This window comes from Limulus polyphemus, unplaced genomic scaffold, assembly GCF_000517525.1.
Source record: "Limulus polyphemus unplaced genomic scaffold, Limulus_polyphemus-2.1.2 Scaffold68, whole genome shotgun sequence".
Classification (NCBI taxonomy): Eukaryota; Metazoa; Arthropoda; class Merostomata; order Xiphosura; family Limulidae; genus Limulus; species Limulus polyphemus.
In genome coordinates this window covers 558,163-570,436 of record NW_013665678.1, presented here as the reverse complement: position 1 = coordinate 570,436, position 12,274 = coordinate 558,163, and the positions used below count along the sequence as shown (strand labels likewise).

The following is a 12,274-nucleotide window of genomic DNA, read 5'->3' as shown; positions in this document are numbered from 1 at the left end:
TTATATCACCAGAAGATGTAAGCATTGATTGCACTTTTTGTTCTTTATGGTGGAAACATAGACAACAATAGGTCAACCTCAGGCAGCAAACTTTCAGGTTGTCTTTCCATTGAATTTTCATTAATATCAGCTTATATGTTTTTAATGCCTCAGCTCAGGCAGTTACAAATACATTGATACAGTAATTTATAAAACAGAGAGCAAATTTCAGTGCTCAAAGATTTGTTTCTCGTTCTTTGTTGCAAACACTTCTTAACATTGTTGTCATGGGTTTCAGTTTTATGTATGAATCTACTTGATGTAAACCATTAAAGTATGCACATGTGTCCCTGTTTCTACAAATATGTGTGGTTAGCATACTAAAACAAATCCAGAAACAGGGGTATTTATTTGAAGTAGGAGTTCAAAGTTTGTTGATTTATACAGTCAAATCAGCAATTGTCAAAATGTGAGACAAAAGTAGCCCAAGAGTTAGTCAGTGGTGGGTGCTGTTTCTCAGTTCAAAATTAGGGATAGCCCTATGTGTAGTTTTGTGCAAAAAATATAAAACGAATAAAGAAACAAGCGTTTTAAAATAATGTTCTGGCTATTTTCATTGTCATTTACTCTCTTTAATCGTCAGACTGATAAAAAAACAACAACATGTGTTTGCAAGTTTTAATTAACTCGTGCATTTATTTTGCACTACATTCCTACTAGTTTTACAACCAACAGCTCCAACTGTGTAACAGCTCCACTGTTACCTGCAGCTAAGTTTATGAAAGATAGCATAATTGCATAGTGGCGTGCTCTTTTTAGGTAAAGTGACACTTAAACTATGAGTTCAGTTAGTTCATTTTTACCATTTGTATCCAATCGGGTTCACCACACAGAAGGATCAATTCCAGGACATGAAGATTTAGAGCTGGAATAATGAGAGTGAAATATATTAATTGGTGCTTAACTGTGATCCTTAAGGGTTAGAAGAGATGCCTGAGTTTATGGTGATTGATGCCATTGATCTTTACATGAAATAACATTAAAACCATACTTTCTTTGTACCCAATTAGGGCTCTGCGATATTCATTCTAGTCTACAAGGGATTTTCTTTTACAAGTGTGAGCAACTGCAGTCAAATTAGTTTTTCTCTCATAATGTTGGCTTAAAACAACTGGCATGTTTGCCTGTTAGTAGGAGTTCTCTCTGGCCCATTGGAGCACATTAATATGGCAGCACATATCTTAGGCAGAAGAGCAACTATCAAAGTTGTCTGTGAACTATCTAATAAGTGATTATGGTGCAAGATTTTCTGTCTAAAAAAAGTAACTCTGCTCTAAATTAGGCACTTGACCAAAATCTTTGTTTGGGACGACAGCCAGCTATTATCAACCAGTACAAAACGCCAATAGAAGTAGAAGTATCAACGACCATAGAGAATATCTTAGACTTTAATCCTTGGTTATAGCTGAAGAGCTTTGTGGTGCGCCTTTTTATCCATTTTCACATTGTTATAGGAACTTCACAAGCCTGGTGCTCATAGATACTAATGGTGGAAGGTGATGCCTCTGCCCCACGACCTTCCTGTTTGAAAGAGCTGTCTACTTCAAAAACAAAGCTAGCAATAACAAATAAAATTGAGAAGATGACATTAGACACAACATTATTTAGCCATATTACCTTTAATCTCACAATAACCATGTTTTGATCATCCATTCTATGTGGTGAATTGTCCACTGAATGTGTTGGGGGCACTGATTAGATATGTAGAAATATCTCGATTTATATCCTAAGATCTGATAGCACAAAAAGAGGTACTTTCCTTGTGACTGGTCAGATAAATCAGCTAAATATCCTGTTATTATGGAAATAAATTACCTTATGTCGATGTCTTAATATCGGAAACCACATTTCTAAGACATATAACTGTATGAAATAACCCAATAAGATCTACATAATACTAGCTTCTATAACTTCTTCTGAGACATGTCAGTGTGTGAAAGAGACCAATGTGTCCTAGAGAGTGTAATTTTGATAATACTTCTCAGATAAACCAATCTATGAAAGAATAAAGTAAACTCTAAAAGTTACATTTATACAGCTACTTCTGAAACATAACGATGAGGAAGAAGCAAGTACATCCTTAAACCTATAATTCTAAGATAAATGTATATGGAAGAACTAAATAAAATCATCAGTTGCATGGCCACTTGTGTAGATATAGAACAAACCAAAAAACTACTTAAGTCACCACTGTCTGTTTATTTTTACGAATTCTGAAATATGGGGAAATCTATTTCATTATTCACAAACTATTTTTTGTTTACTTTTTACAAAACCCAAGATTCTAAAGAAAGAATAAAAAGATAACACAATATAATTCCATAGTTATTTATTTGACTGGTCTGTAAATGAAAGAAGAATAAGCTATAAATGAAGGAGAATGGGGTTTGTAAAGCCTACTTGTTTTGACTTACCGGTGAGCCAAGATCCGCGTTGCTTCCTCTAATACATAAGCTGCTGAAGCAATATGTTTTGGTTTGGGAAGATCTGAGGACAGCTCATGAATTTCTCGTGGTGGATGGCCTAATTCCAAACAGATAGTATTACTATTATGTAATGTAAATATTACATCCTCATTTTGTGCATTCGCTAACTGACATTAAATGGCTGAATATTCTTGAACAAATTTCGGGACTAAATACTAATATATATAAAATACACAAACTTAGAACAGAAAGAAAAGCCACATATTGTTCGAAATAAAACAAACCTGCTCAGTGTTTCACCTGGAGACTTCGCCAGGTTTACAAAGATAAAAAATGAGTTCTAAACTCTTATAGGCATTACACTTAAATGAGAGACATCTATTATCCTGTTACATGAGGTTCATCTATAAAAATGTGATTTAAAAAATCAGGGTGATGAAATCATAAATCGTAAAACAAACTATCGACCACGCTCTAGAAACATTATATTGAGTATTATGAACTATGTGTTTATAAAGTTAAATCTATGGTCCATTTTGATTTAATGAATATACTTAAAGTAAAATTCAACCTATGGGTATTGCATATTCAAGAGCACAATTAGAGTATTGTTTTGTGGTAATATTTTTAAAAATTTCATTAAAATGTGTAAGGAAGTTCAAGAACGTTTCTGAAGTTTTGATTGGTGTAAATGTTTCAGTTTGCTGTGAGTTGAGGTACAAGTTATGAAACCAACCTCCAGGTTTCTAAAAGTTGAAATATTAAAGTTGTGTGAGAAATAATATGTTATAAAGTGTTTAAACTGTACTCTCAGGTATTTTAAAGATGTTATAAAGTGTTTAAACTGTACTCTCAGGTATTTTAAAGATGTTATAAAGTGTTTAAACTGTACTCTCAGGTATTTTAAAGATATTACAAAGTGTTTAAACTGTACTCTCAGGTATTTTAAAGATGTTATAAAGTGTTTAAACTGTACTCTCAGGTATTTTAAAGATGTTATAAGGTGATTAAACTGTACTCTCAGGTATTTTAAAGATGTTATAAAGTGTTTAAACTGTACTCTCAGGTATTTTAAAGATGTTATAAAGTGTTTAAACTGTACTCTCAGGTATTTTAAAGATGTTTTTGAGTCAAATATTCAACCTGTGAACGAGATTTAAAGATTGTTGAAAGTATCCTTTTAATTATTTATATAATTGGTACAACGTTCGTATACGTATTAGAACAAAGCGCTTTAAACGATATTATACGTTTGTATACGTATTAGGACAAAGTGCTTCAAACGATTTTATACGTTCGTATACGTATTAGAACAAGTGCTTTAAACGATATTATTATTATTTGTTCCTATGACGTTTGTATTAAATGAAGCTTAGTGTTTGTGTGATGTGTAAAGATGGTAAAACGTTCATTATTGGGTAAAAGCGAGATTTTACTTCGTTGTAAAAATTCATCCTTTTCGTTTTCAAAATATGCAGTTAGGCTATTGAAGTTATGTTTCAAATATTAATAGAAGGCCATTAAAAGTATATTTATATGTTTTGACAGTTAGACAGCAAAATACAACTTATTTTATGACTCGTGATATTAAAATAGTTTAGCCTTAGTTTCAGGAAGAAGTGACAACTCGTTCTTGCTTCTACGGTGTGTGTTGAATTGGATTCACACTTGGCAGAATACAATGGCCTATATTCTTATACAAAAATTTAAAACTAAGGCCGTTAATCTGAAGTTTGGTTTTTAAGGTCTGTGACTTAAAAGTTTTTCTTCACATCTTTCATGTATGTAGATTTAAGCTTGGGAAGCAACGCGTGGACATTTTTTTCCATGAAATACAGGAAACTATCAGTGTCAAATCGTTTCGGTTAACTATAGACATACTGACTAAATACAAATGCTTACTTTTCGTGCCAGCAAGAGTTTTTTGATGAAGAGTTTATTTAGACCCCCCTCAATAAAAAAAGTGTTATCAATATACCGAGTTTCAAGTTAACAAACTTTGAAGTGTTACCAAACTTTCACAAAAGTCTAAATTGAAGGCTTGTTTTCTCAAAGTCGTCAATAAAAATCTAGATTGGTTCGGTTTTGCTACCGATTGCACGTTCGCAACAAACGCATAGTAATTATAATCACTGAACTGACTAGAATGATGAATACTGAAATCGTTTGTTTCGACTTTGTTATCCACTGTTTTCTCATTACAAATTATAATTTATCTTTTTGCGAACATAAGCACATTACGTATCGGTAACGCGTTGTTCAAAATGCACTTATATGTTTTCAAATGTACCAATAAACTTATCCAAGGCGCAAAAAAACAGGTAGCAATAATGAAATACAATAAACACTGAAAGGATTACTTAGTCGAGATACTGTATAGCAAGTGTACAATTCCACTTACTTAAGGCGAAACACATGCACGTAGTTCAACTTAACTAGAGAATAACACGCAGGTACAGTTCGATAAATCAAAGTAAAAGTGTGCTATTCAATTTGTATGGCATAACAGTTAAACAATTCCATAGATTCAGCCATGTATGTAGCAAGTAGAAACATGAATGTAGATTGGTTATACTAGGGGACAGTCTCTGGTTCCCATCAGTTCTAGAATAGCGTAAAACCCTTCATACTGATGAGGCTTAATACATTCAGATTTATCGATTCTCTGACTCAACACCCATGGGATCCATAGTATTGATATAGCATTTATTTTTCCACCTCATCATATAGGTTCCAAAGATTGTAGTCGTAAGTGCTGCTTTCATCAACCATACACTATGCTGCTCACTTATCAATCTGCTGTTTAACTAACAGCACCAGGCGGAGTGTATTTCCCCTTTTCTTCTTCTAATCTTGTGGCTGTTCACTTTGGACAGCACGTGTTTGTAATTTTTGTCGTATGTTTTTGGCTGTTTTTTTTTATCAGCTTTCTTATTTAGTTTAGCCAAGTGATGCTGGACTATCAACTTAATTTTTTGCAACACTGTAAAACAGCTTAGATGTTTATTTTGTCAGACACTGATTCCAGGAAACTCTATGAGAAGCTTTCTTTGCTCGTTGATCTGTCTGCAGTCAAAACACGTTGATTAGTACTAATCAGTGATGTCAAGTGTGCTAGGAGCTTGAGGAGACTCGTCGTCATTGCAGGAAAGTAACTCTCGTCCACTGTGTCTCTTTGCAAATAATATTGACTACCATTCCTTAAAGAAAACTCAGAATTCTCACCATCATTAAGCCTCAACATTGGAACTGTGCCTACGTTTAGTGTTATAGCAGTTCACACGGGTGTCTAATCAGATTTGGATAGAAAAAGTATCTGACATTAGCTTAATTATTACAGATGATAATGTAACTGCAGCAAATTAGCATTACATTCTTGAGTACACTAACTGGTTGTTCTGTGTACTTGTTATCTCTTCTCCCAAATACACATATGTAGTTCTCTTCTTCTTGTAATGATATGAACGACATTAGATGGACTTCCTACAGGACTGCAGCATGCCAGTTCCACGGGCATACGTGAAGCTAATTTCCTCGGAAAAATCTATTATGATGGTGATTATTTCGAGTCAAGATCTGTAATTATTATTATTTGGGCAACTTAAAGATTGCTCTCAAAGTAAGCTTCACTAATATTTCATTCCTTATATCGAGCTAGGCACTACTAGTAAGACGGAAGTTAGTCCTTGTTGGGCCCACTGTGATCAAACCTGCCACGCACCAGTATGGAGACAGTTTGAATTGGTTAAACATTTATAGTAATGAGATTACTTGAAGCCTATATTTGAAGTTGATACCATGTGTTACTTCGATATGATGTATGTAAGTCTTATTTCCCATATTTGAAGAGGATACTATGTGTTACTTCGTTATGCTGTATTTAAATGTTATTCCTAGATGTTAAATAGATATCATATATATTTTCTTCATGGTGTATTTAATTATTATTTCCTATATTTGACGTGGATCCCAAATGTTACTTCGTTATGCTGTATTTAATTATTTCCCATATTTGAAGAAGATACCATGAGTTACTTCGTTATGTTCTATTTATGTGTTTTATCCTATTTTTGAAGTGGATACCATATGTTACTTTGTTATGCTGAATTTTTTTTGTGTTTTGTTTTAGATGTAAATAGAAATATAAGGTTTTAGGTCATTATTATGTGAGCTTATTGATATTTCTGTTATACTTTTATGAATTTATGATACTTTGTTGGTGTTAAGTGCACGACATTCTTGATTTTATGCATGTATTATCTAACCATATAGAGTTATGTGTTGTTGTTTTTTGTACTTTTTGCCTTCCTACTGTATTCTTTGTTGATGTCATGTGACATGTCATATTTAATACAATTTGCATACGATTAAATTGTTTGTATGTTTTGTTTAAATCTTTTATAATTTTGTGAAAAAAAAATTCATTCTGAAATATGAAGAATCGTGCAGTACATGTATCTGTGTTACATGTAGAAATATCTTCCTATCATTGTTATATTATGCATATTTTAAAAATAAGTCTGCAAGTTATAAGTAAATTACCAAAATAAATGGTCGGAATAAGATCACGTCACTTTAAAAACAATAACAACATATGTCATTGATTTTTATTTGACATATCAAACTAAAATAAATATTAAGTCTATGCATTAAATGAACGTTAGTAGTTAAATATGAGTAAGTTATGGCATCACTTTTTGTGTTACGGTTTTTTTAAATACATACACCTCCGGTGGAATTGTGGCTGAAGCTGTAACACTTTCTGTCCATTGTGTTCAGCTTGGGACTTTATATTTCTAAGTTTGCTATGCAGTGAATAAATAAGGATATAACACGCGGAATAACCTTCCTTGTAGACAAACATAACTTAATGCATGCCCTTAAGTATTAATGATACTCGGTTTAAAAGGCGAACTAAACCAGAAAGATGAATCTGTTATTCTACCTGTCTATTAAGAATTGTGATATGAAAGACAGTAACCGTTATACTTTGGTGTAGAACACTTCTTCAATGTGTGTATAGCGTTAAACAAGTTGGTCTTTGACAGATGATTTAGACTGAGCTTTCATGATGAGAGAAGGTTTTTTTTTATAGATTACAGCAGCTTTGGTAGCTCTGAATCCTCTAAACGAGAGAGTCGGTGGGCGACGACGTTTCGGATAACTTTCGTAACCCATCGTTGCCCATCGACTTTCTCGTCCAGCGGATTTACTACTTGTTGGAATCCATAATTAATCTTCTCTCGTATAGCATTAAGTTAATTTCATTATCGTTGAAATTTGGTTTATTTATTTTTATCGCAAAGCTACACAATAGGTTATAGCATCCTGTCCAACAAGAGGAATTGAATCCTGGATCTTAGTCCGTTAACTTAAAGCTGATCAACTAGGAGATATATCGTTAAAACGAAGAAACTTTAACGACAGAATAAATAAAATAGTAATAAATTTTGTTAAGTTTCACGGAATAGAGAGTAGATAATAAATCTCGAAAAATACATGGAGAAAAAAAATTAATGTTTCACATGACAGTGTAAATACAATCAATCGATGCTATAATGAATCGTAAAAAGGAATAACGAAAGGAAATGGACTGGACTAGATCTAATTAGGAAAATATTTTCTTTCAAGAAAACAAGATTTAATGGACTTCGACTGCCTATTGAGTATTCTAGTTTAATATTCGTATTTTTAATTGATTTCTTTTAATTCTTTTTGTTTACTTACATCTATAGCAATTGTTTTTGCCATTGTGGTTATCTGTACAGTTAAGAAAGTTAACTATCTTAATAATTAACTTACAATAGTTTAACAGCATGGCAGTAAGAGCCATTTGATTACAGGAAGAATTGAGAATCATTGAAATAATCTGGTGTTTTCTTTAAACTTTTGAACATGCAAGCAATGTACAGTTTTTTTTTTTTTGCCTACGTCGATTTGTTTCAGTTGTAACGGTTGTAAGGACTAACTACGCAACGCGAAGAGGACATATAATAAACTCACCTTTGATATTACTCATTTATAGTCGCCAAACAATCTTATTTGTTAAAGCTCCCGAGACCGCGGATCTCCCAGAAAGTGATTTTTTCGCCCAAAGTTGGAAACATACATTTAAATTCAAATTTTCACTCAAAGTTGGAAACATATATTTAAATTCAAATTACGTAGGTTTATTTACATACTTCCTTTAGTCTTGTTTGTGAATAAAGTGCTTGTGTTAAAACTGTCAGTTTTTAGTTGATTTGAGGATCTTCGCTACAACAATAAATATCAGCTTCTCTACATCAGTATTTTTTGTTCTTTGTTTTAGTCTTCAGTTGTTATGATAGCAGAATTGTTCATTGTCTCTGGTCTTTAAAATGGAATTAATTAACAGCAACAAAACAGACTTACTCAGAGTTTGGGAAGCGAAGGTCAAATCGTGATCAATCATCTGACCCCAGGCTACTAGAATATTACATAACACTTGGTCATGCTGGCTGACATCATGGTGCATAACAAAACTCACCACACGAGCAGAAGGCAGATCTGATCCATCAACGGAGCGTCTTGGACTGGAAATACCTATATAAACACAGCTTTGGTGGTCAGGATTTGACTTAATCTATTTATCTATTGAAATCTCTCTATAGTTTTACCTTTAATCTTATCCTAGAGCAGCGGTGTCCAACACGGTCGCCACTCGCCACATGCGGCGAAACGGCTACTAACCTGTGGCGAATTGATGATTTACTTCTACCATCACTTTTTTCAAATATAATTTTTAATAAAATTCATTTATACATGTACCAGTTTAAAAAAAGTGTCCACTTTTTTTAGTTATTTTGAGGATAAAATACTGGAGAAACCTTACTGCAAAGATTGAGGAAAATATATCTCAATTGAATTAACATAGGCAAAACAATATTCTGTAGTTGTAAACAAAGCTTACCAAAGATTCAAGCAATTTTACAAACCTGTTGCATGTAAGGATATGACATTCTGTATTTTTCTCATTAATTCTATCAATAAATAATTGAAAACATTATTGTGTATTTTTGTACCCCTCTATAAATACAAAACTCAGTATTTCTTTTGTCATGTGGCGATAATATTAACACATTCTCCACAATTTTGGCGATTATGAAAAATCTGTTGGACACCGTTGTCTTGGAGGTTCATACTAGAGCTTCAACCTAGAATTTTACCTTAAAACTTGAGTTTTACCTCCAGGTGTCACCTTCTATTTTTTACTCTAGAGTTTTCCTAGCATACCACCCTTGATTTTATCATAAACTTTCACATTTAAGTTTTCACATAGTGAAGTTCTTTTACATATTTTTCAGTTTTACTCTTGAATTACCATTAAGTTTCACCATAGAATTTCACCAAGATTTCTCTCATAAATTTCTCTATTTTCACCCTTGATTTTTATTCTATAGTTTTATGTGTCAACATTTTTATGATTTTACAGTTAAGGTTGAGTTTCAAAACTAACCGCACGAACAACATTCAGTTATGATCCTTGAACAGAGCTTCTTGGATGAAAAATACCTGTATAAAAACTACCAGTCTATCAACTTTCGTATGTATTATTAATATAAAGTAAGATTGAAAGAACTGGACCATCACCTACCGTCACTATAAACAGGGGTCAAATATCTCAGCATTGCTGATCGTGCGCTGCCCCAAGAAGGGTTTTCCAGATTATTACACATACCAGTCAATGTGCGGTAACGGGTCAGCTCGCATTTGACTGGTTTCAAGAAAGTAGGACAGATTCTTTTCACAGCTGTTTTCGATGTGTCGACCTTTGGTAAGCCGTAGGCAATGATATCATGGGAAAGACTATATCTATCCAAATAGAAAAAAGTCATGAACGCATATATATATATACCCTGCTTACAATACAGGGTATACATACAATAAATAGAAAGAGTTGAATATGTTATATTAAAACAATTTTGTAGAATCACCACGTTGTTACAGTCCATGTCATCATAATAGATCCGCACTGTAGTTTCCATTACAAAAGGCTCCATCGTAAGAGTGTCATGTCCAAATCACACCTCTCCTCCGTGTTACTTTCCATAATCCATTTAGGGTATGAAGACGACGGTTTCCAGTGCCTTTTAAACAGTTCTATCACATATAAATCCAAAGGTGCTGAATCTGGTGACTTCACCAGTATTTTTATGTATGGAATAACGTGAATACCTGTTTCATTCTGTTTGAGGTATGCAACTGTTCAACAGAAGGTGTGATTAAAAGCTGTATCTAGTTAAACCCATAGCCTATTGACCTTGTTTCCAGATGAATATCCTTTTTATTATATTGCATATTATTATCTGGGGCTCGTGGATGACTTTTCCACTGACTTTTGTGTGTTTGCAGATTCTCTTTTGTTTCAAGATGCTACTCTTTGCTTACCACGACTGGGGTACATTTTGTTGCAGGTATATTTCTAGATGGTCCTGGTAGTACTCCACATTGATCCACGTTCATTTGTTTTCCAACTACAAGGGATATCCCCATCTTGTAAATTATAAATCCTTGATCTCAACACATCTTAATTAGCTGAGTGCATAAATATGTTGCTTGGTTACACGTCCTCCTCAAAAGTGATTAATTTTCAGTGGCTTCACACCACCTATGTAACGTCGACAATATCAAAATGTAGTTCGGATTCATGCCATTCAACCACAACTTTATATTGGCTGTAGTTTTCAAGTGATTTGCTAATATGCACATTCAAAATGATTTTAAAATAACATACTCAATCTTGTTTTGACATCTAGGACAATATGCATTTACATACGTACATATTTAGAGATTAACATTTTAAATTAACATTGAAAGACAGAGTGCGTCTATTTAAAGAGAAGAACCAGATAAACGTTTAATATCAATACCTTAAAACAGGAAGATAAGGCTGACCCTTTCTACTTCATAGTAAAGAAGGCTATCAACAGAGAGAGAGAGAGAGCATTAAAGAAGATATCATATGTTAGACAATAAACAAAGATGTTGTTAACAACAGCGTCGTTTAACAGGCTAAAATCAAAAGTCTGATAGATTATTAATTGCGACAATATTTTTAGATAAGTTATAAACTAATACAGAGGATTAATCAGTGGTGTATGTTTAGACATTTACACAATGAGATATGCTTAACAATTTATATATATATACGGTTCACAACAAATTCTCAACCATTTGACATTGCGATGTGGCTGTGGGTGACATATAGCTATAGGATTATATGGTGACCCCTTTTCGCATCTTTATAGCGAGAGTTTTAAATGATTTAGAGCTAAAGAAAACAATATTTCAAAGAAAGGGGCCTTCACTGTTTTCCAGGAAAACAAACATCTCATATAGCAAAGTATAAACTTATAGTCGATAACAATTTGAAAATATTCCTAGGCTTTGTATTTGTTTCTAAATTCACTCCTGACAATAACATTTAAATACAATATAACGAAGTAATACATGCTATCAACTTCAAATATAGAATATAACACTTAAATACAGCATAACGAAGTACACATGGTATCCACTTCAAATACAAGAAATAACACTTAAATACAGCATAACGAAGTAACATATGGGATCTTCTTCAAATATGGGAAATAACACTTGAATACATCATAAAAAATATATATGATATCTATTTAACATCTAAGAAATAGCACTTAAATACAGCATAACGAAGTAACATATGGGATCTTCTTCAAATATGGGAAATAACACTTGAATACATCATAAAAAATATATATGATATCTATTTAACATCTAAGAAATAGCACTTAAATACAGCATAACGAAAT

General features: G+C 32.9%; 1 protein-coding gene across 1 annotated transcript in view; it reads right to left on the bottom strand.

Moving 5' to 3' along the window:
• Positions 1-12,274, bottom strand: part of LOC106465467 (peroxidase-like) — a 47,606-nt gene that overhangs the window by 19,607 nt on the left and 15,725 nt on the right. Inside the window, exons 4-6 of the mRNA XM_022393884.1 lie at positions 10,514-10,688; positions 10,081-10,298; positions 8,859-9,029 (exon numbers count right to left, since the gene is read on the bottom strand). Of these exons, the coding sequence (XP_022249592.1) occupies positions 8,859-9,029; positions 10,081-10,298; positions 10,514-10,688 (564 nt within the window). The remainder of the gene's footprint in view (positions 1-8,858; positions 9,030-10,080; positions 10,299-10,513; positions 10,689-12,274) is intronic.